We start from the raw sequence: 27,781 nt of genomic DNA, 5'->3' as shown, positions 1-27,781 counted from the left end.
TTGTAAGTGAACTGTATAAAATAGGGATGGGAAGATATTTATTCAGTTAATTTTTTTTTTTTCCAATACCAATACTCACTGGGAATGGTTGAAGGTCTTTGATCTGTATTCCCTCGAACATAGGCAAGAGAGATACATGATAATATACATTTGGAAGGTCCTGGAGGGATTAGTACCAAACCTGCACACGAAAATCACTCCCTATGAAAGCAAAAGACTCGGCAGGAGATGCAGCATTCCCCCGATGAAAAGCAGGGGTGCCACAAGTACACTGAGAGACAACACAATAAGTGTCCAGGGCCCATGACTGTTCAGTTGCCTCCCAACATACATAAGGGAGATTACCAATAGACCCCTGGATGTCTTCAAGAGGGCACTGGACAGGTACCTAAAGTCAGTACACCTGACCAACTGGGCTGTGGTTCGTACGTCAGCTTGCGTGCAGCCAGCAGTAACAGACTGGTTGATCAGACCCTGATCTACCATGAGGCCTGGTCTCAGACCGGGCCGCGGGGGCATTGACCCCTGAAATCCTCTCCCGGTAAACCCATCAATGCTGATTCTTTGGCATACTTCTACTGTATATTGTACTTTTCTGGGATTGTATTATTTGCTGTATTTGTTTTGAAGAATTGTAACTCGACTATGGCAGCTTATGAATCAAATGATTTTATGAATTTTTAAAAATACTGTATTGTATGTCAACAATACTCAATCATTCTGCTTTATATTTGGTGACCTAATAATGAAGAAACACTCACCATATACTGTTATCTTTCACTTTTGTCTAGCCTGAATTGTGGAACCCCTTTTCCAAGTACAGAACCTGAGAATGGGAACATTTCTTTAAATAGGTACATTGTACTGAAATATAGGTAAAGCAATATTTTTTCTTAAATGCTTTGAAAAGGGCTAATGCTGTATAATGAAAAGACTTGCGTGCCAAAAAGAGAAGTAAATATGATAAAAACGTATGCAGCCCCTTCCCCTTTTTTTATTTGAGATAAATGACGGTGAAAGTGGCAGCAATAGTCATTAGCAAATTGGGAGACTGATACAGTGGACCCTCGACCAACGATATTAATCTGTTCCAGAGAGCTTGCCCTTAGCCAAATTTATCATCAGCTGAATTAATTTTCCCCATAAGAAATAATGGAAATCCAATTAATCTGTTCCAGACAGCCAAAAGTATTAAAAAAACAAAAAAATTTTTCATGAAATATACCTTTTCCTACGAAGAAAACAATGAGACATGCACAATAACTACATAAATAAATGCTAAAATGACACTTACCTTTATTGAAGAGTGTGATGAGACACTGTTTTTCTTGAACACTGGGATTTTCAGTGATGCATGAGTAAAGGCTTCACTTTGCAATCCCCACTAGCATTACAACAAAACATCAGAGTTAGCCTGTCTTTCATAGGCTTGTGTCCTGGGAGTGCCTTTTCCTCCTGAGTAATGTAGGTCCTGTTCGGCATTTTCTTCCAGAACAGGCCTGTTTCGTCACAATTGAACACTTGTTGGGGTTGGAATTTTTCAGCTTCGCCACGCCTTATCACACTGTGTATGCCACTATGATTCTTAAATCTCTCAAACCAACCTTTGCTGGCTTTAAATTCACGAATATGAGCACTAGTTCCAGGCATTTTTTCCTGTTCACCTGGGTGTTAGGCAACTGGTGTGGGTCATCCTGGGGGACAAGATTAAGGACCCCAATGGAAATAAATAAGTTAGACAGTCCTCGATGATGCATTGACTTTCTTGGGTTATCCTGGGTGGCTAACCCTCTGGGGTTAATTGTTTCTCATTAAGCCACACCAACAACACACTTTCCACAACTTCGAGTAGTATAGCTGACGATGGTGCAGCAGCAGCTGATGGTGGTAAAGCAGCGGCTGATTGTGCAGCAACAGCTTACCATGGTTCAGCAGCAGCTGACAGTGGTGCAGCAGCAGTTGATGGTGGTGCAGCAACAGCTGACTGTGGTGCAGCACCAGTAGTAGCTAACCATGGTACAGCAGCAGCTGACGGTGGTGCAGCAGCAGCTGATGTTGGTGCAGCAACAGCTGACGGTGGTACAGCAGCAGCTAACGGTGGCACAGCAACAGCTGACAGTGGTGCAGCAGCTGACAGTGCTATACCAGCAGCTGACGGTGGTGCAGCAACAGCTGACGGTGGTGCAGCAGCAGCTGACGGTGGTGCAGCAGCTGACCATGGTACAGCAGCAGCTGACCATAGTACAGCAGCAGCAGCAGCTAATGGTGGTGGTGCAGCAGCAGCTGACAGTGGTGCAGCAGCAGCTGACCGTGGTACAGCAGCAGGTGACGGTGGTGCAGCAGCAGCTGACAGTGGTGCAGCAGCAGCTGACATTGGTACGATAGTATTTCTCACCCTTTTTACCACAGGATTGGCACTTGAAGCTTTCTTTGGGCCCATGGTGACTTATTTAGCAGTTACAAGCACTAAAAACAATGGAATAATACAAAATGTATCGCATATATGCGTGGAACTGTCCGCCCTGGTTTGTAAATAATGGCACACTAGCTGAAGGCAGGGCAGCTGAGGCACTCAGGCTGGACGGACAGGCCGACGTGTTCAAGGCGAAAGCATCGTTAGGCGATTTTATTGTTAGACGATGCCAGCGTTGGTCGAGGGTCCACTGTAGTTGTGTATCATCCTGGCACTGATGGCATAGATTTTTTGTTAATGAATTTGGTTTTTCCACTGAATCCTTTGCAGAGAATAGGGCTATCTTGTGTGTGGCCATTTTAACTACTGGTTTGAATATCCACAACAGAAAAATCTATTCATGCAAGTTCCTGGAGCCAATAGATTTGAATAATTTTGAGAATAATTGTATCATTTAGAGAGAATGGATCAAAGTAGAATGACATGGAGAGCGTATAAATCTGTAGGGGAAGGAAGGCGGGATAGGGGTCGTCCTCGAAAAGGTTGGAGGGAGGGGGTAAAGGAGGTTTTGTGGGCGTGAGTGTGTTAGATAGGTGTGAATGGACACGATGGTTTTTGGGACCTGACGAGGTGTTGGAATATGAGCAGGGCAATATTTAGTGAAGGGATTAAGGGAAACCAGTTATTTTTATATAGCCAGACTTGACTAGTAGAAATGGGAAGTACAATGCCTGCACTTGAACCCTTAAACTGTCCAAACAAATTTACGTTCACATGTGTAGTACTCCAAAAGTAGATTACGTTTTTTTACATATTTTCAAATATAACAAAAAAAAGTAGATCAAAGTTTTTTTTTACACGTTTTCAAATTTAAAAACAAAAAAGAAAAGAACATATACGTTTTTTTACATACTTTCAAATGTTGAAAAAAGGTAGATCTACATTTGTACAGTTTAAAGGTTAAAGGAGCAGGAGTTTGGAGGGATATGTTATGTATCTTTATATATGCTTCTAAACTGTTGTATCTGGTTGCCTCTGCAAAGACAGTGATTATGTATGAGTGAGGTGAAAGTGTTGAATGATGATGAAATTATTTTCTTTTTCAGTCACCCTGCCTCGGTGGGAGATGGCCGACTTGTTGAAAAAAAAAAAAAATTGTATCGCCCACCCAAATTGGTGACCATATATTGTACTTGGTTCTGTCTGTTACCATTTCTCAGACATTACATCTACATCCAGGTTCTAAATGTGGAAAATGCAAAAACTGGTTTAGTTCTCCTTTGCTAGATATTCTGACATGGATGCCAAATAGAAAATTGAAACCAAATGAGGGTAAAATAGATTTTGATTATTAAGGGAAAGCTTCAGGAGAGTACAGACTAGAGATTTTGGTGCCCTCGATTATGGTACTGTCGATTTGTAGCCTATAGGATCAGTGAGTAATCTGGGAGGTCTTCCTGGATTCTTCATTTTTATTTGTTGGACGTACAGTAGGGCCCCACTTTACGGCGTTTCGCTTTACGGCATTCCGCTAATATGGTCATTTCAAATTATGACCAAAATTCGCTATATGGCTCCCCAACCTGACTTTCTAATACGGTCACCGCGCCCCACCCGGTTTGTTTATATTCTCTGTGAGATCCGTAAGCACTAAGTCTCTCCATTATGTCTGGAAACTCCAAAATTTCAAGTGTTTTTAAATGTTATTTCATATTTTATATATACTCTGATAATTATACTTATGTATACCTGTACCTAAATAAACTTACTTACTGTGCTGGCATGCTGGTACACATTAAAATCAGTAAGAGTATAAGTCTTATATCTCGAGACGTCATATTAGTAATGATAATAATAATCACCGAGTCTCATTTAAATGTCGTATATTACGTTAATATACACATTTTCATTAATCCATCTATGATATTTTTTCAAAATTACATAATAAATACGATGCATAACATATAAAGATGATAAATACACCCCACAGTAGAATAAATAAACATAAATATGAGATGTGGTAGTGAGACGATTTGCACAAATGACGCCATATTAGAAATAATAATAATAATCACCGAGTCATTAAATGTTAATATAGCCAGGTAACTTGTACAAGTGACAGCAAGAATAACATTTTCTCTAGTCTAACATAAGAGAAAATGTGTTACTTGGGGTAACTATAGAAAATTATTCCTTTTGTATGTATGTAAGTAAGTTTATTCAGGTATACATAAATACAGTTACATAGATTATCATACATAACAGCATATGTGTAGAGAACCTAGGAGTTAGTTGAATATGTTTATTATGCACCCCATACCCATCCTGTGGGCGGTAGTCAAAAGATTACAGAGGTACATAATTGGTCCAGGGACTGGACTCCAAAGTTTTGATAGCTGAGCAAGTTACAATGGTAATGAACTAGATCTGGTCATAATCATGACCAAGTTACAAAGGTAATGAGCTCCAGGTAGAGCTGGTCACACTCATGAATAATTGCAAAGGTAATGAATCATAAACACATTAATCATGAGAATTTACAAAGGTAATGAGCTCCAGGTAGAGCTGGTCAAAATCATGACAAGTTTCAAAGGTAATGGATGATAAACACGTTATCACATGATTACAATCATAGACAAATTACAGAGTAATGAGCAGCTAACAAACATAATAGGGAATTCATCCAGTGCCCCAACAACAGATGTTGCTAGGTGCCTGTCTCTCCTCGGTAGACAGCCATTGCAAACAGCAGCAAGTTGCCCTGGGATCTGCTGCTTGCACGAGCACCATCGACCCTCCCCAAGAGGTCCAAGAAGCCAGTGACTCCGTTAGCAGCCCGATGCAGAGCTCCCCTAGGGACATGTCAGCGTCCTGGTGGACGCCAAGTTGATTGAAGATCCCAGGCCCTCGTGTGCACGGATGTTGAAGCTTGAGGAACTGAGTACACACTGCCTGTGGCACACCTGACAGCTGCCTCGCGGTCGAACTCCACGATGCTGTCCCTGTAGTGGAAGTTCCTGTGAGCCCGGCACTCCCTGCAGTGCCATCGCTGACATCGTGGGTTAGGGGAGAAGTACCCTCTACAGATGGGGTGGCGCTGGGAGTTGGGTGGGTGAGGCGGGGGAGACGGGCAGGGGTGAGGCGTTATGAGAGGGTCACTGTTTACTACACACGCCCTCCCCCTCCCCCCAGCGGAGAGGGGGGGAGGCGCTGACTGGTCCTGACTCGACAACACCAAATCCTCTGAAACTGCACAACACTTCAACTATTTAAGCTGAAACGATGCACTGGGATGTCCGTTCACTGCTCTGGTATCTTCTCAAAGCATTCACACTGAGTTCTGTTAAGTAGGGACCTGGTCAGCCTCTTTGACCAGGAGCTATCCTTGAAAATCCTGCAGCTAGCCCGCTACACAACCTGCCGCCTGTAGGTCTATCCGGGAACTGAGAACCTAGAATAACCCAAAAAAGTAATTTCTTCTAAAAATGGTGTTACATGAGAATGGGAATGTTATTCTTTATTTATTTTACCGTATCAATGTAGAGACAACTTGTACACAAACCAGACGTGTACACTTTGTTTGTTTACAAAACTTATGTTCGCCTGGTTTGTTTACATAACTCTGCGCCTGTCCTCCCTCATGTACTCATTCTCTCTCTCTCTCTCTCTTGCATTTATTTGTTTTATCTCATTTACTCACCCCTGACCCTACATTAAGACTACAAATATTTTAAGGTAAGTAATGAGTGAACTGTATGTGCATTTTATCGCTCTGGGATGCTTAAATATCAAATATCATAGAATAGTATGTGTGGGTGGAATGGCCTGGTATGGTAGCCTGGCTGACTACCATACACACACCACTTGATTTCTTACAATAAATAGTACTCATCTCACCCTAGATTAAGACTACAAATATTTTAAGGTAAGTAATGAGTAAACTGTATATGCATTTTATCGCTCTGGGATGCTTAAATGTAATAGAATATTATGTGTAGGTGGGGTGCCCTGGTATGGTAGCCCAGCTGACTACCATACATAGCACACTTGATTTCTTACAATAAATACTACTCGTCTCACCCTAGATTAAGACTACAAATATTTTAAGGTAAGTAATGAGTGCACTATGTGTGTATTGTACTTTTTTATTGTTTTTTGATGCCTAGTTCTATTGCTAACTTAATATATGTTAGTGTAAACTTCTTATCTAGTATTTGTATGCATTTATAAGGGGGGAAAAAAAGGTGTTCCACTTTACGGTGATTTCTGCTTTACGGCGGTAGCCTGGAACCTAACCTGCTATATAAGTGGGGCCCTACTATATCCAGATTGTTAAATCTTGCAATTTTCTTATAGTATTGTTAGTCAGAAAATATCTTGAGTAGAGTATCTTAGTCCTTATCCATGCATTTACAGTAGGGCCCCACTTATACGTCAGGTTGGGTTCTGGGCTCCCGCCGTAAAGTGGAAATTGCTGTAAAGTGGAGTTAGCAATAGAACTAGGCATTAAAAAACAACAAAAAAAGTAAAATACACATATAGTACACTCATTACTTACCTTAAAATATTTGTAGTCTTACTGTAGGGCAATATGAGTAGTACAGTGGAACCTCTACTTACAAGTTTAATCCGTTCCATGACCTTGCTCACAACTGGATTTGCTCGTTTGCAGAGTCAATTTTCCTCATTTAAATTAATTGAAATGGAATTAATTCGTTCCAGTGGAATTCCAGGCACGAGAAAATTCTATAATAATTTCCCTACAACTTATTTATCTATCACAATTCATGTAATATGACATACTAAACAATATCAATAACATAGAAACATGATATATACACTAGAATGAATAAAATACATGTCATTATGTATGTGGCTTGTGATGGTGACAGCTGCCATTGTTGTTGTTGGGGTTTACAGGCCCACCACAGTGGCCATTCCTGCTCCTGACTACATGTGTAGAGAACCTAGGATAACCCAGAAATGTCAGTGTGACTTATAAATGCTACACTCTTAATGCTTCACTAAATTGTTACACTTAATTGCTACATTCTTAATGCTACACTTAATTGCTACACTCTTAATGCTACACTTTGCCACTGTCTGCCACTGTTACCCCATGATGTCTGCCACTGCTGCTTCATGTTGTCTGCCACTGCTACGTCATGATGTCTACCACTGTTGGTTCATGTTGTCTGCCACTACTGCTTCATGTTGTCTGCCACTGCTACCTCATGATGTCTACCACTGTTGGTTCATGTTGTCTGCCACTACTGCTTCATGTTGTCTGCCACTGCTACCTCATGATGTCTACCACTGATGTCTGCTATTTTGAGCTCAATTTCAAGGTACTTTTCATCGTGAAACCAATTAACATCATATTTACTTTTGTAGTCTATCTTCCATTCCATCACATGAGACCAAATAAAACGAGAATACAACCATAAAAACCATACGAAAATATACCGCTAAGGGGAGGCTAATGGCTGACAAGTGAACTCCGTTATTTATGGTCCAATTTCTTTCATTTTTGGTGTACATTAAGAAGCATCTTTTCATCATACATTGCCCAAGTTTCAGTAAGATAGTCCAACAAACAACTGAGATCCAATTCCCTAGCTCAAGAGCTAGAGCCCCCTCACCAGTGTCAATTAACCTCCCTTGAGGCCCGCTTGCATCTGGAAATTTTGCTCGCGTCTGGAAGCAAAAAATCGACTGAGCAGCTGCTCGTATCTGGAAAAACTCGCACGTGGATGCACTCGTAAGTAGAGGTTCCACTGTATTTATTGTAAGAAATCAGGTGTGGTAGGTATGGTAACCAGGCCAGGCCACCCCCACCCCACCTCAACCACAAATAATATACTACGACATTTAAAGCGTCCCAGAGCAATAAAATGCATATACAGTTCACTCATTACTTTTTTTTTCTATCAACAAGTCGGCTGTCTCCCACCAAGGCAGGGTGACCCAAAAAGAAAATACTTTCATTATCATTCAACATTTTCCCCTCTTCTTTCTTTCAACAGACCAGCCGTATCCCACCGAGGCAGGGTTCCCCTCACTCATACACGATCACTGCTTTTGCAGAGGCGCCCAGATACAAAAGTTTAGAAGTATATATGAAAATATATAACATATCCCTCCAAACTGCCAATATCCCAAACCCCTCCTTTAACCCTTAAACTGTCTAAACGTAGATCTACATTCACATGCGTAGCGCTCCGACCTTGATTTTCCCCATTTGAAAACATGTAAAAAAAAAAACGTAGATCTACTGGTCAACAGACCGCCTGATTGCAATCCCAGGTTTCAGTGATATAATGGGAGTGAATCGATTTGTGCTACTATTACGTATGCTTCACTTCTCAGACAAAACCAGGCCTGACAGAAACGACAGTTATATAAGATTAGGAATGTGTTTGTGTATCTGAAAGAGAAATTCAGTATGTATTTTTATCCCTTCAGGAAGCGTGTAATTGATGAATCTTTGATTCTGTTCAAAGGAAGACTCTCTTTCAAGCAGTACATACCAAGCAAGAGGAAACGCTTTGGTATAAAGTTGTTTGTGCTTTGTGATTGTTATAGTGGTCTGGTATTGGATATTATTGTGTACACTGGAAGTTATACATTGCAAAATACCAGGAAGTTATTGGGCATCTCTGGTGATGTGGTTAGAACAATGATAGAACCATACCTTGGTAAGGGGCATAACCATACCTTGGTAAGGGGCATATATTATATACTGATAACTGGTACACAAACCCCTCACTCAGTGATTTTATGCGAGTGAACATGACTGATGTGTGTGTGTGGCACAGTGCGTGCAAATCGTAAACATATGCCCAGGTTTGATGCTGGCACTCGTAGAGGTAAGGTGCAGGCATTTGCTGCCAATGACATTATGGCATTTCAGTGGCATGACAAACGAGATGTCACACTGTTGTCATCAGTTCACCCTAACAAAATGACAAACACTGGCAGGCAGCATAGAGAGAGCAAAGAACCCATTCTAAAACCTGTAGCTGTGATTGATTATGCCCTCAATATGCGCTCAGTGAACAAATGTGGCATACAGATTGGGTTTGCTGATTGTGTTTGCAAGAGTTATAAGTGGTACATAAAACTCTTTTTACATATTCTGGACATTTCCATGCTCAATGCTTATACGTAACATGTATAAGATAAGGACCAGAAACAAACCACCATATGGCGAATTCTGTTTGTCTGTCATCAGACAAATAGTATTCAAGTACCAAGGAACAACACCTGCAATAGACTGCCCACCAAATTATCAACAACTACCTTCTCGTCTGAAGCATGGTGATCACTTCCTAGTAAAACTGCCTGCTACTGCTTTCAAGAAAAAGGCTCAGAAGAGGTGTTACGTCTGTGCACATACAAAAAAAAACCCCACAACAACGCAAAGACACTCATTTTATTTGTGAGGAGTGTAAAACACCACTGTGCATAGCACCATGTTTCAAGAACTTCCACAGGCTGCAGAACTTCTAGAAACATTCCCTGTGACTGTATATGTGTATATAAAATATAGAAAAATAGTAATAAACAGCATTTTATATCATTTGTGTGTGTAAACAATTATAAACAATATAAGGACAACAGTGTTTGTGCAGTTAGTGTATAGTAAATAAAGAGAAAAACTTATAAAATAGTGCTCATATTGGTCTCACAGGCCATAAAAGTTACTTGGAAAAAAAAAAAATTAAAAAAAATCATAGAAAATAGTACCTAAAAAACAAAATAAAGTAATACTGGGTGACAGCAGTTGGCAATGTTACCATATACCGGGCATTTTCTGTTAACTTCACGCCTCCATATCTTGGTAAGTATTGATGGTAAAACTTTTTTGTTTAGCCTATAATGTTTAGGAAAAAAAAAACTATTTTCATAAGATTTTTTTTTTTTTTTTTTTTTTTTTTTTTTTTTTTTTTTTTTTTTTTTTTTTTTTAATTTTGGCAACCCTGAGAACAAGTCTCTGAGAGGGCCTGGGGACCCTGAAAGGGTTAAAACACCTGAAATTTTGGAAAGTTTCCTGATATAATGGAGAGATGCAGAGCTCACGGAGAATGTTAAACCAGGTGGGGCGTGGTGACAGTATTAGAAAGTCGGGTGGGGGGAGCCGTATAGCGAGTTTTGGTCATAATTTGAAATGTCCATATTAGTGGAATGCCATAAAGCGGGCCCCTACTGTATTTCCTCTCAAATTTAGTTTTGCATTTATTCATTTGTGGGTTTACATAACTTTTTTTTTTTTTTTTTCAATAAGTCGGCCGTCTCCCACCGAGGCAGGGTGACCCAAAAAAGAAAGAAAATCCCCAAAAAGAAAATACTTTCATCATCATTCAACACTTTCACCACACTCACACATTATCACTGTTTTTGCAGAGGTGCTCAGAATACAACAGTTTCGAAGCATATACATATAAAGATACACAACATATCCCTCCAAACTGCCAATATCCCAAACCCCTCCTTTAAAGTGCAGGCATTGTACTTCCCATTTCCAGGACTCGAGTCCGACTATATGAAAATAACCGGTTTCCCTGAATCCCTTCATTAAATATTACCCTGCTCACACTCCAACAGATCGTCAGGTCCCAAGTATCATTCGTCTCCATTCACTCCTATCTAACACGCTCACGCACGCTTGCTGGAAGTCCAAGCCCCTCGCTCACAAAACCTCCTTTACCCCCTCTCTCCAACCCTTTCGAGGACGACCCCTACCCCTCTTTCCTTCCCCTAGAGATTTATATGCTTTCCATGTCATTCTACTTTGATCCATTCTCTCTAAATGACCAAACCACCTCAACAACCCCTCTTCTGCTCTCTGACTAATGCTTTTATTAACTCCACACCTTCTCCTAATTTCCACACTCCGAATTTTCTGCATAATATTTACACCACACATTGCCCTTAGACAGGACATCTCCACTGCCTCCAACCGTCTCCTCGCTGCTGCATTTACCACCCAAGCTTCACATCCATATAAGAGTGTTGGTACTACTATACTTTCATACATTCCTTTCTTTGCCTCCATAGATAACGTTTATTGACTCCACATATACCTCAACGCACCACTCACCTTTTTTCCCCTCATCAATTCTATGATTAACCTCATCCTTCATAAATCCATCCGCCGACACGTCAACTCCCAAGTATCTGAAAACATTCACTTCTTCCATACTCCTCCTTCCCAATTTGATATCCAATTTTTCTTTATCTAAATCATTTGATACTCTCATCACCTTACTCTTTTCTATGTTCACTTTCAACTTTCTACCTTTACACACATTCCCAAACTCATCCACTAACCTTTGCAATTTTTCTTTAGAATCTCCCATAAGCACAGTATCATCAGCAAAAAGTAACTGTGTCAATTCCCATTTTGAATTTGATTCCCCATAATTTAATCCCACCCCTCTCCCGAACACCCTAGCATTTACTTCTTTTACAACCCTATCTATAAATATATTAAACAACCATGGTGACATTACACATCCCTGTCTAAGACCTACTTTTACCGAGAAGTATTCTCCCTCTCTTCTACACACCCTAACCTGAGCCTCACTATCCTCATAAAAACTCTTAACAGCATTTAGTAACTTACCACCTATTCCATATACTTGCAACATCTGCCACATTGCTCCTCTATCCACTCTATCATATGCCTTTTCTAAATCCATAAATGCAATAAAAACTTCCCTACCTTTATCTAAATACTGTTCACATATATGCTTCAATGTAAACACTTGATCTACACATCCCCTACCCACTCTGAAGCCTCCCTGCTCATCCGCAATCCTACATTCTGTCTTACCTCTAATTCTTTCAATTATAACCCTACCGTATACTTTTCCTGGTATACTCAGTAAACTTATTCCTCTATTATTTTTACAATCTCTTTTGTTCCCTTTCCCTTTATATAAAGGGACTATACATGCTCTCTGCCAATCCCTAGGTACCTTCCCCTCTTTCATACATTTATTAAACAAAAGTACCAACCACTCCAACACTATATCCCCCCCTACTTTTAATATTTCTGTCATGATCCCATCAGTTCCAGCTGCTTTACCTCCTTTCATTCTACGTAATGCCTCACTTACCTCCACCACACTTACATTCTGCTCTTCTTCACTCCTAAAAGATGGTATACCTCCCTGGCCAGTGCATGAAATTACTGCCTCCCTTTCTTCCTCAACATTTAAAAGTTCCTCAAAATATTCTCACCATCTACCTAATACTTCCCTCTCCCCATCTACTAACTCCCCTACTCTGTTTTTAACTGACAAATCCATACTTTCCCTAGGCTTTCTTAACTTGTTTAACTCACTCTAAAATTTTTTCTTCTTTTCATTAAAATTTCTTGACAGTGCCTCTCCCACTCTATCATCTGCTCTCCTTTTGCACTCTCTCACCACTCTCTTCACCTTTCTTTTACTCTCCATATACTCTGCTCTTCTTATAACACTTCTGTTTTGTAAAAACCTCTCATAAGCTACCTTTTTCTCTTTTATCACACCCTTTACTTCATCATTCCACCAGTCACTCCTCTTTCCTCCTGCCCCCACCCTCCTATAACCACAAACTTCTGCCCCACATTCTAATACTGCATTTTTAAAACTATACCAACCCTCTTCAAGCCCCCCACTACTCATCTTTGCACTAGCCCACCTTTCTGCCAATAGTCGCTTATATCTCACCCGAACTTCCTCCTGCCTTAGTTTATGCACTTTCACCTCCCTCTTACTTGTTGTTGCCACCTTCCTCTTTTCAGATCTACCTCTTACTCTAACTGTAGCTACAACTAAATAATGATCCAATATATCAGTTGCCCCTCTATAAACATCTACATCCTGGAGCCTACCCATTAACCTTATATCCACCAATACATAATCTAATAAACTACTTTCATTACGTGCTGCATCATACCTTGTATATTTATTTATCCTCTTTTTCATAAAATATGTATTACTTATTACCAAATTTCTTTCTACACATAGCTCAATTGAAGGCTCCCCATTTACATTTACCCCTGGCACCCCAAATTTACCTACTACTCCCTCCATAACATTTTTACCCACTTTAGCATTGAAATCCCCAACCACCATTACTCTCACACTTGATTCAAAACTCCCCACGCATTCACTCAACATTTCCCAAAATCTCTCTCTCTCCTCTACACTTCTCTCTTCTCCACGTGCATATACGCTTACTATAACCCACTTTTCACATCCAATCTTTATTTTACTCCACATAATCCTTGAATTAATACATTTGTAGTCCCTCTTTTCCTGCCATAGCTTATCCTTCAACATTATTGCTACTCCTTCTTTAGCTCTAACTCTATTTGAGACCCCTGACCTAATCCCATTTATTCCTCTCCATTGAAACTCTCCCACCCCCTTCAGCTTTGTTTCACTTAAAGCCAGGACATCCAGTTTCTTCTCATTCATAACATCCACAATCATCTCTTTCTTATCATTTGCACAACATCCACGCACATTCAGACTTCCCACTTTGACAATTTTCTTCTTATTCTTTTTAGTAATCTTAACAGGAAAAGGGGTTACTAGCCCATTGTTCCCGGCATTTTAGTTGACTTTTACAACACTCATGGCTTACGGAGGAAAGATTCTTATTCCACTTCCCCATGGATATAAAAGGAAAAGTAATAAGACCAAGAACTATTAAGATAAAATCAAAGAAAACTTAGATGAGTGTGTATAAATAAACATGTAAGTGTAGTGTGACCTAAGTGTAAGTAGAAGTAGCAATAACTACTTGTTATAAAAAAAAATGAAATCTGTACTGAATTGTACAGCTAGACTGGTATTTTAACTAAGACTTCTACTTGTACAAGCTGCATTGGCTGCCTGTCAAGGCAAGAATAGAATTTATATTGATAAATTAGACACATGTGCAACTCTTGGGTATCTTTATTGAGGAAACTTTTCGCCACACAGTGGCTTCATCAGTCCAAACGTAGGAGAAACTTGAAGAACAGGAGGAGAATGAGATACCCAAGAGTTGCACATGTGTCTAATTTATCAACATGTCGGTTCTCTGAACCATTGATCTACAAATCTGTCAGACACTGCAACTTCTTGGGATCTTAATACTTAGGAATTCTTCGCTTGCCTAATTCTTGGGCACGACCTACTTCCACATTGAACAAATGTGACACGACCTATGACTGCTGCACCTCTCCTGCCATACGGTTTATAAGCTGCTTCTCCGCTGATATGCCGTATTCTATTCAAGATTGATGGACTGAACACATCGACTCAAGGTTGATGGACTGAACACATCGACTCAAAGTTGAGGGACTGATTACCTCATTCTCCTCCTGTTCTTCAAGTTTCTCCTACGTTTGGACTGATGAAGCCACTGTGTGGCGAAACGTTTCCTCAATAAAGATACCCAAGAGTTGCACATGTGTCTAATTTATCAACATGTCAGTTCTCTGAACCATTGATCTACAGAATTTATATTGTTTATTAACATGTGAAGCTATTTAACCCTTAAACTGTCCAAACGTAGATCTATGTTTGCACGCATAGCGCTCCGAATGTAGATCTACTTTTTTTTTTTTTTTTTTTTTTACATTAAAATCGAACGTAGATCTACGTTCGAAACGCTACGCGTGCGAACGTAGATCTACATTTGGAACGCTACGCATGCGAATGTAGGTCTACGTTTGGACAGTTTAAGGGTTAAGCTTAATAAATCCTGCTACCTTATTGATATCTTTGTACTGTTGCGTTGGGCTCAGTTAGGTTTCTGTGAATTGCTGTGTACCCTTTAAGACTGACTGAGCTTCGTCTGCCTGGAGGTTATTCCAGGGATCAACGCCCCCTGTGGCCTGGTCCATGACCAGACCTCCCAGTGGATCGGGGCCTGATCAACCAGCCTGTTACTGCTGGCTGCATATAGTTTAACATATGAACCACAGCTTGGCTGATCCGGCACCAACTTTAAGTATCTGTCCAGCTCCCTCTTGAAGGCAGCCAGGGGTCTATTCGTAATTCCTTTTATGCCTGGTGGGAGGCTGTTGAACAGTTGAGGCCCCGAACACTTACTGTGTTTTCTCTTAGTGCACCAGTGGCACCTCTACTTTTCATTGGGGGTATTTTGCACTGCCTGCCCAGTCTTTTGCTTTCATAGGGAGTGATTTCTATGTGCAAATTAGGGATCATTCCTTCTAGAATTTTCCAAGTGTAGATTATAATATACAGTGGACCCCCAGCATATGACATTAATCCTTTCCTGAGAGCTCATCGTATGCCGAAATTATCATAAGGCGAATTAATTTTCCCCATAAGAAATAATGGAAATCAAATTAATCTGTGCAAGGCGCCCAAAAGTATGAAAAAAAAAAATTTACCACATGAAATATTAAGTTTAATGCACACAAACTGAAGAAGACATGCACAGTTAGTAGTATTCTACTAGCAGTAGAATACATGACACTTACCTTTAATGAAGATCTGGTGATGATTGATGGGATGGGAGGAGGGGAGAATGTCGAACTTATTGTTTAGAAGGGAAATCCCCTTCCATTAGGACTTGAGGTATCAAGTCCTTTTTTGGGGTTACTTCCCTTCTTCTTTTAACGCCACTAGGACCAGCTTGAGAGTCACTGGACCTCTGTCGCACAACATATCTGTCCATAGAGCTCTGTACCTCTCTTTCCTTTATGATTTGTCTAAAGTGGTACACAACATTGTCATTGTAATAGTCACCAGCACGGCTTGCAATAGCTGTGTGAGGGTGATTTTCATCCATAAAGGTTTGCACTTCAAGCCACTTTGCACACATTTCCTTAATCACTTTTTTCAATTCCATACTAATTCTCACCCTTTTTACCACAGGGATGGCACTAGAAGCTTTCTTGGGGTCCACGGTGACTTATTTTGTAGTTACAAGCACTAAAAACACTGGGATAATGTGAAATGTACTGAATGTATTCATAGATGCGACCGCACTGGCTGGCTTATGAACACTGGCACTGAGGCCACACGTGGGACGCGTGAGGTGAGGCAAAATTTTTGCGTTAAAATGTATCGTATGCTGGATTTAACATAGAGCAATGCCATCGTATGCCGGGGGGTCCACTGTATATCTCTCACCTGCGTTCCAGCGAGTATAAGTCAAGTGCTTTCAAATGTTCCCAGTAGTTAAGGTGTTTGACGGAACTTACATGTGCAGTAAAAGTTCTCTGTACATTCTCTAGATCTGCAGTTTCACCTGCCTGGAATGGAGATATTAATTTACAGCAGTATTCCAGCCTAGAGAGAACAAGTGGTTTAAAAATGATGATCATTGGCTTGCCATCTCTCTGTTTTAAATGTTCTCATTATCAATCCTGTCATATTTCTTTGCAGTTGTGATCGTGGCACTGTTGTGATCCTTGAAAGCGAGATCCTCGGACATTACCACTCCCAGGTCCCTCACATTAATTTTCCGCTCTATTGTATGACTAGAGTTTGTAGTATACTCAGTTCTAGTTATTATCTACTCCAGTTTTCCATAACGGAGTAGTTGGAATTTGTCTTCATTGAACATCATATTGTTTTCCATTGCCCATTGGAAAACTTGGTTTATATCTTCTTGAAGGTCAACCATATCCTCAATGGATGACAGTCTCGTGCAGATCCTAGTATTGTCTGCGAAGGATGACATGGTGTTATGGATTGCTTCTCCGTCTATGTCTGATATGATGAGGAACAAGATGGGAGCAAGTACTGTCTTGTGGAACACAGCTTCACCATGGCAGCTTCAAACTTAACTCTATTTACCACTACTGTCTGTGTTCGATTGATTGGAAAGTTGAAGATCCATCTGCCCAATTTGCCACTTATCCCTTTAGCACGCATTTTGTGCACTATTACACAATGATCGCACCTGTCATAGGCTTTTGCAAAGTCTGTGTATATTACATCTGCATTCTGTTTCTCTTCCAGTGCATCCAAGACCATATCAAAGTGATCCACTAGTTGTGAGAGGCACTAACGACCTGCACTGAACTCGTGTTGTTCCTGATTGTGCAGTTTTTGGGAATCCAAGTGGCTTACAGTCATGCTTCTTAGTACTCTTTCAAAGATTTTTATGATGTTGGACATTAGAGCTATTGGTCTATACGTAGTTCTTAGCTAATGTTTTGCTCGTTAAACAGTCATATTGAGATTTCAGAATCTCACTCAGTTTTTTGTTGCCATCTGTGTAAGTCACATCTTGCCTGAGCAAGGGCCTGTTACTAGATTTTTTTTTTTTCTGTATGAAAAAATTATAGGGGGATAAGTCTGTTGAGTATACCTGTTAAAGTGTATGGTAGAGTTATAATTGAAAGAATTAAGAGTAAGACGGAAAATAGGATAGCAGATGAACAAGGAGGCTTTAGGAAAGGTAGGGGGTGTGTGGACCAGGTGTTTACAGTGAAACATATAAGTGAACAGTATTTAGATAAGGCTAAAGAGGTCTTTGTGGCATTTATGGATTTGGAAAAGGCGTATGACAGGGTGGATAGGGGGGCAATGTGGCAGATGTTGCAAGTGTATGGTGTAGGAGGTAGGTTACTGAAAGCAGTGAAGAGTTTTTACGAGGATAGTGAGGCTCAAGTTAGAGTATGTAGGAAAGAGGGAAATTTTTTCCCAGTAAAAGTAGGCCTTAGACAAGGATGTGTGATGTCACCGTGGTTGTTTAATATATTTATAGATGGGGTTGTAAGAGAAGTAAATGCGAGGGTCTTGGCAAGAGGCGTGGAGTTAAAAGATAAAGAATCACACACAAAGTGGGAGTTGTCACAGCTGCTCTTTGCTGATGACACTGTGCTCTTGGGAGATTCTGAAGAGAAGTTGCAGAGATTGGTGGATGAATTTGGTAGGGTGTGCAAAAGAAGAAAATTAAAGGTGAATACAGGAAAGAGTAAGGTTATGAGGATAACAAAAAGATTAGGTGATGAAAGATTGAATATCAGATTGGAGGGAGAGAGTATGGAGGAGGTGAACGTATTCAGATATTTGGGAGTGGACGTGTCAGCAGATGGGTCTATGAAAGATGAGGTGAATCATAGAATTGATGAGGGAAAAAGAGTGAGTGGTGCACTTAGGAGTCTGTGGAGACAAAGAACTTTGTCCTTGGAGGCAAAGAGGGGAATGTATGAGAGTATAGTTTTACCAACGCTCTTATATGGGTGTGAAGCATGGGTGATGAATGTTGCAGCGAGGAGAAGGCTGGAGGCAGTGGAGATGTCATGTCTGAGGGCAATGTGTGGTGTGAATATAATGCAGAGAATTCGTAGTTTGGAAGTTAGGAGGAGGTGCGGGATTACCAAAACTGTTGTCCAGAGGGCTGAGGAAGGGTTGTTGAGGTGGTTCGGACATGTAGAGAGAATGGAGCGAAACAGAATGACTTCAAGAGTGTATCAGTCTGTAGTGGAAGGAAGGCGGGGTAGGGGTCGGCCTAGGAAAGGTTGGAGAGAGGGGGTAAAGGAGGTTTTGTGTGCGAGGGGCTTGGACTTCCAGCAGGTATGCATGAGCGTGTTTGATAGGAGTGAATGGAGACAAATGGTTTTTAATACTTGACGTGCTGTTGGAGTGTGAGCAAAGTAACATTTATGAAGGGGTTCAGGGAAACCGGCAGGCTGGACTTGAGTCCTGGAGATGGGAAGTACAGTGCCTGCACTCTGAAGGAGGGGTGTTAATGTTGCAGTTTAAAAACTGTAGTGTAAAGCACCCTTCTGGCAAGACAGTGATGGAGTGAATGATGGTGAAAGTTTTTCTTTTTCGGGCCACCCTGCCTTGGTGGGAATCGGCCAGTGTGATAATAATAATAAATATAATAAAATGAAAAGAAATATTTCAAATTTCTTTCAGTTTCACTAATAATTGCTTTTAGCTCCTCCTGTCTCTCCTGGATCCTGTATGAATCCTTTAACTTAAGCTCGATACTTTCCACTTCCCTGGTCAGCACTTCTTTCCGTTAATCAGATAATCTAGCATTCTTGAGGAGCTCGGTGATTCTTTGTCATCTCTGTGTAGTTTGTAGATTGTTCAGTAGGTTGCCAATATCTGTTAACCTTTAAACTCTGTCCAGCATGCTGGTATGCAACTGATAACTGTGTCCAGCATACTAGTATGCACAATTTTTCACCCCTTCAAATCTTCTACTTACCTGTGAAGGTTATGACCTGGTGATGGCAGCATCAGGGATTGTCACACACTTCACATTTCTGTTTTATTATTTTGTCCTTTTTTGGGGGGGTTTCTAATTTTTTGCATTTTCCAGTAAATTTCATGACCCGTGATACCCATCTCATGCACATACATATATCCAGCTTTTGTATGCAGCACAGTACCCGCACTAATAGCGTCATTAGTACATTGTTAACATGTGAACAGCACAAGTACAAATGTTTTGCATTACTGTTGTTCTAACATGTTTCTAGAACTGTTGCAATCTGTGAAAGCCCTTGAAACATGACTTCATACACATCAGTATTTTGTGCAAGACAGGTATACAATACCGACAAGATGAAAGTTTACCGACAAGATGAAAGTTAAGACACTTGTGCAACATCTGGTGAAACGTTTACAATAAAGATAACCAGATGTTGCACAAGTGTCTTAACTTTCACATCAGTATTTTACACATCTCTACACACAAAACCTGTGTGTCTGCACTTTGGTGGGGGCCTTGTTGTGTGTGCACAGACACAACATCTTTTCTGAGCCCATTTCTTTTCTGTAGCAAGTGATCACTAAACTTCAAATGAGAGGGTATTTAGTGATCATCTTGCAATGATACTTCCAATGCCCTGAAGATCATTTTCAGTTATTATATGGTTCAAACCAAATTACTCATTGTTGGTTCCATAATTATTATTGTTAGAGCTGTCAACAGAGAATAAAACTTGTTCAGTTTACCTGGGAGTTAGGCCTTTGCATCCATGCTGCTTGGTGAACAAGGTGAACTTAGTATAGCGTTCCCACAGTACACTGTAGGGGCTCCGATTTTTTATTTACTGCATACACTGACAACGCAGACCCATCCTCTCATATGTAGGGGCCTAGTAGGCCTCTCCTACCAAATTTAAAGCTGCTATAATTTATGAGTAGATCTATGCAAGGGACCCTGGCCTCAGTAATGTAGATGTATGTCACAGCCACTGAAAGGTGGCTGTGTGTATATGTGTATTTACTCCAGTCTCTCAGTATTGTTATACCTATTACTTCCCCTTAAATACTGAATATTTTTGATATTTGTGTTTTATTTCAATTTTTTATTGGTGCAGACGTTTTATTGAAAAAAAAAAAAATTCCAGGTATTATATTCAGCCACAGTGGGTATATGACTGCATCAATGCTCGTATACTTCTCCCAGTGCAAGAGTATTTTCCTGGGGTAACTCTTCCTGCACATCTGTCACCATTTACCTTAGAAACAGCAACAACAACAGCATTGTATGTCCCACCAGAAAAAAAGAAACTTGAGGCTCTACAGAAAGGAGACTTGCCTCTAGACCAGTTACAGGATGTGGAAGATAGTGAAGATGAAGACAGCGAAGATGAAGAAATTAAGGAAAGTGAGACAACAGTGGAAGAAAATAAAGGTAAGTTGCTCCACAGTTATTGTGTAATAGTTTCATGAGTTGCATTTGTGTTTAACCCGTAAACGGTCCAAATGTATATATACGTTCTCTCCCGTAGTGCCCAAACTTTTTTGAGAGAAAAAAAAAGTTTTTTTTTTTAATAGGAAAAAAGAGCATATGGTACTCAGCCATCCCCAATTATTTTAATATGACACACAGTGAGTGCGCACACCCATTCTCTCATGTCTGGGCGACTCAGGCTTATTGTGGCAATGTTGAATGTATGACAAAAAAAAACGTATATATACGTTTGGGGCACTAGCGGTAAAAACGTATACATATGTTTGGACCGTTTACGGGTTAAAGACTTGTTTCAGATTTTGCTTGAAAATCATTGCAAGCACAGGATATGAGAGGGATTAGAATTAACCCCTTAACTGTCCAAACATAGATCAATGTTTGACCCCTCCCCTTCCCCAGCACTCCAAATATTTTGGGGGGAAAAAATCATTTTTTTTTTTTAATAAAGAGGGCATTTTTTTATGTTCTTTCTTTCAACACACCGGCCGTATCCCACTGAGGCGGGGTGGCCCAAAAGGAAAAACAAAAGTTTCTCCTTTTAAATTTAGTAATATATACAGGAGGGAGAGGGAGACTACTTCCCGGTAAAAGTAGGTCTTAGACAGGGATGTGTAATGTCACCATGGTTGTTTAATATATTTATAGATGGGGTTGTAAAGGAAGTAAATGCTAGGGTGTTCGGGAGAGGGGTGGGATTAAATTTTGGGGAATCAAATTCAAAATGGGAATTGACACAGTTACTTTTTGCTGATGATACTGTGCTTATGGGAGATTCTAAAGAAAAATTACAAAGGTTAGTGGATGAGTTTGGGAATGTGTGTAAAGGTAGAAAGTTGAAAGTGAACATAGAAAAGAGTAAGGTGATGAGGGTATCAAATGATTTAGATAAAGAAAAATTGGATATCAAATTGGGGAGGAGGAGTATGGAAGAAGTGAATGTTTTCAGATACTTGGGAGTTGACGTGTCGGCGGATGGATTTATGAAGGATGAGGTTAATCATAGAATTGATGAGGGAAAAAAGGCGAGTGGTGCTTTGAGGTATATGTGGAGTCAAAAGACGTTATCTATGGAGACAAAGAACGGAATGTATGAAAGTATAGTAGTACCAACACTCTCATATGGATGTGAAGCTTGGGTGGTAAATGCAGCAGCGAGGAGACAGTTGGAGGCAGTGGAGATGTCCTCTTTAAGGGCAATGTGTGGTGTAAATATTATGCAGAAAATTCGGAGTGTGGAAATTAGGAAAAGGTGTGGAGTTAATAAAAGTATTAGTCAGAGAGCAGAAGAGGGGTTGTTGAGGTGGTTTGGTCATTTAGAGAGAATGGATCAAAGTAGAATGACATGGAAAGCATATAAATCTATAGGGGAAGGAAGGCGGGGTAGGGGTCGTCCTCGAAAGGGTTGGAGAGAGGGGGTAAAGGAGGTTTTGTGGGCAAGGGGCTTGGACTTCCAGCAAGCGTGCATGAGCATGTTAGGAGTGAATGGAGACGAATGGTACTTGGGACCTGACGATCTGTTGGAGTGTGAGCAGGTTAATATTTAATGAAGGGATTCAGGGAAACCGGTTATTTTCATATAGTCGGACTTGAGTCCTGGAAATGGGAAGTACAATGCCTGCACTTTAAAGGAGGGGTTTGGGATATTGGCAGTTTGGAGGGATATGTTGTGTATCTTTATATGTGTATGCTTCTAAACTGTTGTATTCTGAGCACCTCTTCAAAAACAGTGATAATGTGTGAGTGTGGTGAAAGTGTTGAATGATGATGAAAGTATTTTCTTTTTGGGGATTTTCTTTCTTTTTTGGGTCACCCTGCCTCGGTGGGAGACGGCCGACTTGTTGAAAAAAAAAAAAACAGGAGAAGGGGTTACTAGCCCCTTGCTCATACATTTGATATACCTTTGAAGAATTTCAAGAGTATATCTACTCTCTGAGCCCAGCCATGGGCCAGGCTTGTCTGGTGTACGCCTGGTCAACCAGGCTGTTGCTGCTGGAGGCCTGCTGCCCCACATCCATCACAGCCTGGTTGATCTGGCACCTGGTGAAGATACTTGTCTAGTTTCCTATTGAAGGCTTCAACACTTGTTCCAGCAGTATTTCTGATATCTTCTGGTAAGATGTTGAAAATGCTCCCAGCATTTTAGTCGCCTCTTATGACATGCATGGCTTACAGAGGAAGACTTCTGTTCCACTTCCCCATGGAGATAAGCAGAAATAAACAAGAACAAGAACTAGTAAGAAAATGGAAGAAAACTGGGGGGGGGGGTTATATATGCTTGTACATACATGTGTAGTGTGACCTAAGTGTAAGCAGAAGTAGCAAGATGTAGCTGAAACCTTACATGTGTATGAAACACTGGCAGTCTTTTCTTTTTTTATTTTCAACAAACCGGCTGTATCCCACGGTAGCAGAGTGGCCCAAAAAGAAAAACAAAAGTTTCTTTTTTTAACTTTAATAATATATACAGGAGAAGGGGTTACTAGCTCCTTGCTCCCAGCAATATAGTTGCCTCTTATGACACGCATGGCTTATGGAGGAAGAATTCCGTTCCACTTCCCCATGGAGATAAGAGGAAATAAACAAGAACTAGTAAGAAAACCCAGAGAGGGGTATATATATATGCTTGTTCATGCATGTGTAGTGTGACATAAGTGTAAGTAGAATTAACAAGACGTACCTGAAATCTTGCATGTTTATGAGACAGAAAGACACGGCAATCTTACCATCATGTAAAACAATTACAGGTTTTTATTTTACACTCCCTTGGCAAATTTATATAATTATTTTTTTCAACAAATTGGCCATATAACACCAAAGCAGGGTGGCCCAAAAAGAAAAACAAAAGTTTCTCTTTTTAAATTTAGTAATTTATACAGGAGAAGGGGTTACTAGCCCCTTGCTCCCGGCATTTTAGTCACCTCTTACAACACGCATGGCTTACGGAGGAAGAATTCTGTTCCACTTCCCCATGGAGGTGAGAGGCAATAAACAAGAACTAGAAAGAAAATAGAAGAAAACCCAGAGGGGTGTGTCTATATATGCTTGTGCATGTATGTGTAGTGTGACCTAAGTGTAAGTAGAAGTAGCAAGACGGTACGTACCTGAAATCTTGCATGTGTATGAGACAGAATAAAAAGACACCAGCAATCCTACCATCATGCAAAACAATTACAGGCTTCCGCTTTACACTCACTTGGCAGGATGGTAGTACCTCCCTGAGTGGTTGCTGTCTACCATCCTACTACCTACACCAACCTACTTCTTTCTTTCAATACACCGGCTGTATCTCACCAAGGCGGGGTGGCCCAAAAGGATAAACGAAAGTTTCTCCTTTTACATATAGTAATATATACAGGAGAAGGGGTTACTAGCCCCTTGCTCCTGGCATTTTAGTCGCCTCTTACAACACGCATGGCTTACGGAGGAAGAATTCTCTTCCACTTCCCCATGGAGGTAAGAGGAAATAAACAAGAACTAGTAAGAAAATAGAAGAAAACCCAGAGGGGTGTGTATATATATGCTTGTACATATAAGTGTAGTGTGACCTAGATGTAAGTAGAAGTAGCAAGGCATACCTGAAACCTTGCATGTTTATGAGACAGAAAAATGGACACCAGCAATCCTACCATCATGTAAAACAATTACAGGCTTTCGTTTTACACTCACTTGGCAGGACGATAGTACCTCCCTGGGTGGTTGCTGTCTACCAACCTACTACCTACATTTATATAATTCTTCTTTCTTTCAACACACCAGCCGTATCCCACCGAGGCGGGGTGGCGCAAAAGGAAAAACAAAAGTTTCTTCTTTTACATTTAGTAATATATACAGGAGAAGGGCTTACTAGCCCCTTGCTCCGGGCATTTTAGTCGCCTCTTACAACACGGATGGCTTACGGAGGAAAAATTCTGTTCCACTTCCCCATGGAGATGAGAGGAAATAAACAAGACCAAGAACTAGAAAGAAAATAGAAGAAAACCCAGAGGGGTGTGTGTATATATATATGCTTGTACATGTATGTGTAGTGTGACCTAAGTGTAAGTAGAAGTAGTAAGACGTACCTGAAACCTTGCATGTTCATGAGACAGAAAAAAAGACACCAGCAGTCCTACCATTATGTAAAACAAGTACAGACTTTTGTTTTACATTCACTTGGTAGGACAGTAGTACCTCCCTGAGCAGTTGCTGTCTTCCAACCTACTACCTACATTTATATAATTATGTTCGGATAATTGCAATTTGCGGTAGTTCCTGTGATTTCATAGGCAATCTTTGTTCTGACACTAATATTAACCCCTTAAACTGTCCAAACGTAGATCTGCGTTTACTTGCGTGGCGCTCCTAATATTTTGAAAAATAATTTTTTTTTTTTTTAATGAAGAGCACATTTTTCTATATGTTATAGGGTTAAAAAAAATTTTTAGGATCAGTACTTACCAAGATATAAGACTGTGAAGTTGGCTCTGGATGCTCACCTGACAGCAACATCGACTCCTGCCGCTTGCAGAAGTGTTGCTGATATACCTTTTTTTCTTGTTTTTATTTTAATTTGTATATTTTTTATGTTCTGATAATTATAATTTGTAATAGTTCTTGTGATTTCATAGCCAGTTTTTGTTATGACACTAATATTAGGTACTGAAATAGTGCTCAAATAGTCACAATCAGATTGACAGGTGAGCACTTACACCTGCCTGGGTTATTTACTGTTGTCTAGAAATATATACAAAGTACAGTGGACCCCCGGTTAACGAACTTTTTTCATTCCAGTAGTATGTTCAGGTGCCAGTACTGACCGAATTTTTTCCCATAAGGAATATTGTGAAGTAGATTAGTCCATTTCAGACCCCCAAACATACACGTACAAACGCACTTACATAAATACACTTACATAATTGGTCGCATTTGGAGGTGATCGTTAAGCGGGGGTCCACTGTATTTATAGGTCCCAGCAATGTTTTAGACACACTGGAGTATACCTTGAAGCATGGTGTTATAAAAATTATCCCTATACTGTTGACAGCCCAGTGACATTTGATAAATGTCTACTGCTCCAGCTAACCCTCGCTGTATTTGTTATCACTGTTACACAAAAACATGTCTTGTCTCTCTATCTATCTGCCTGTCTATATTGGTCTATCTGTGTACATCTGCTTATCTCTCTTTCTGTCTGCCTGGTGTATATGTATATGAAACTCCTTGAAGAATGGTGTTATGACAACTGTTGACAGCCAAATGACATTTGATAAATGGGCGCTCAGGGAACCCTGGCTTTATTTGTTTTCACTGATACACACAAACATGTTTGTCCGTCTGTCTATCTATCTTTGCCTGGAATTTTTGGGTTATCCTAAGTAATTTACACTATGTATAGTAACTGTATTTATGTGTGCATGTGAGAGAGAGACAAATAGACAGACAGATACAGAGATATAGACAGACAGACACAGCCAAAGCCAGTCGGCCAGCCTGCCAAATACATAAGAACATAAGAAAGAAGGAATGCTGTAGCAGGCCTACTGGCCCATGCAAGGCAGGTCTATGCCACCCCACCCCCCCAGGTTAGACCAATTGCCCACCTAATCAGGTCAGATCTATTGAAGGAAGGAGCATGACATCAGACCTAGTAGCACAAGCTAGTCAGGTCCAACTCACATCCACCCACTCACTCATGTATTTATCTAACCTATTTTTACTTTCCTTTTAAAATGGGAGTAATAATGCGACATGGCATCAGTGAATCCCTGGTGTTGGCCATGCTATTTGCTCTAGTTGATGCTCAATTGAACTGGTGCTCCCACAAGGTACTGAGCACTCCCAGATTTTTTTTAATACTGCGCACACTGAGTGCACAGACCCATTCTTTCATGTCTAGGCGACTCAAGTCTATTGTGCCAAATTTGAAGAAATGAAAAGTAAAACGTTGATCTACGTTTAGAGCGCTACGCGTGCAAACGTAGATCTACGTTTGGACAGTTTAATGGTTAAGTACTGAAATAGTACTCAGATAGTCACAAGCACACTTACAAATGAACATTTTCACCTGTCTTGGTGACAGGTGTTCTTGGTGACATTTACCAAGCATTTATAGGTTCCAGCAATATTTTAGACATGCAGGAATATATATGAAATTCCTTGAAGCACAGTGTAAGACAAGTGTCACTCTGCTGCTGACAGTGCAGCAGTGGATTGACAATTGATGATCATGCACTGCTCCAGTGAACCTTGGCTTTATTTGTTTTCATTATTACAAATATACATGTCTGTCTAACTCTATCTCTGTTTATCTATGTGTCTACTTACCTGTCCTTCTGTCTTCCTGTCTCTTTTTTTCTCTTTCTGTCTCGGACAGAGAGCCGCTCATGATCCAGTGGGTATTACACAATGCAGAGTGGTCACATCTGATTCCTGAACAAGTATTACTTGCCAGTCATGCTTATTATGCCTTATAATGATGGTAGGATTGCTGGTGTCTTTTTTTCTGTCTCATAAACATGCAAGATTTCAGGTATGTCTTGCTACTTCTACTTAGACTTAGGTCACACATACATATATGTACACGTTTGTATATACAGTGGACCCTTAACCAGCGATGGCATCGATTAACGATAAATCTGACTAGCGATACATTTTAACGCAAAAATTTTGCCTCAACTAGCGCTTAAAAACCTGACCAGC

At 40.4% G+C, this 27,781-nt stretch overlaps 1 protein-coding gene across 1 annotated transcript in view; it reads left to right on the top strand.

Annotated features, from left to right (window-relative positions):
• LOC128685567 (pescadillo homolog) overlaps positions 1-27,781 on the top strand; it is an 86,541-nt gene that overhangs the window by 53,589 nt on the left and 5,171 nt on the right. The window contains exon 9 of the mRNA XM_070088031.1: positions 20,757-21,043. Coding sequence (XP_069944132.1) covers positions 20,757-21,043 — 287 coding nt within the window. The remainder of the gene's footprint in view (positions 1-20,756; positions 21,044-27,781) is intronic.

This window comes from Cherax quadricarinatus, chromosome 23, assembly GCF_038502225.1.
Source record: "Cherax quadricarinatus isolate ZL_2023a chromosome 23, ASM3850222v1, whole genome shotgun sequence".
Lineage (NCBI taxonomy): Eukaryota > Metazoa > Arthropoda > Malacostraca > Decapoda > Parastacidae > Cherax > Cherax quadricarinatus.
Note: the sequence above shows the minus strand (reverse complement) of the source record. Positions and strands in the feature narration are given on the sequence as shown.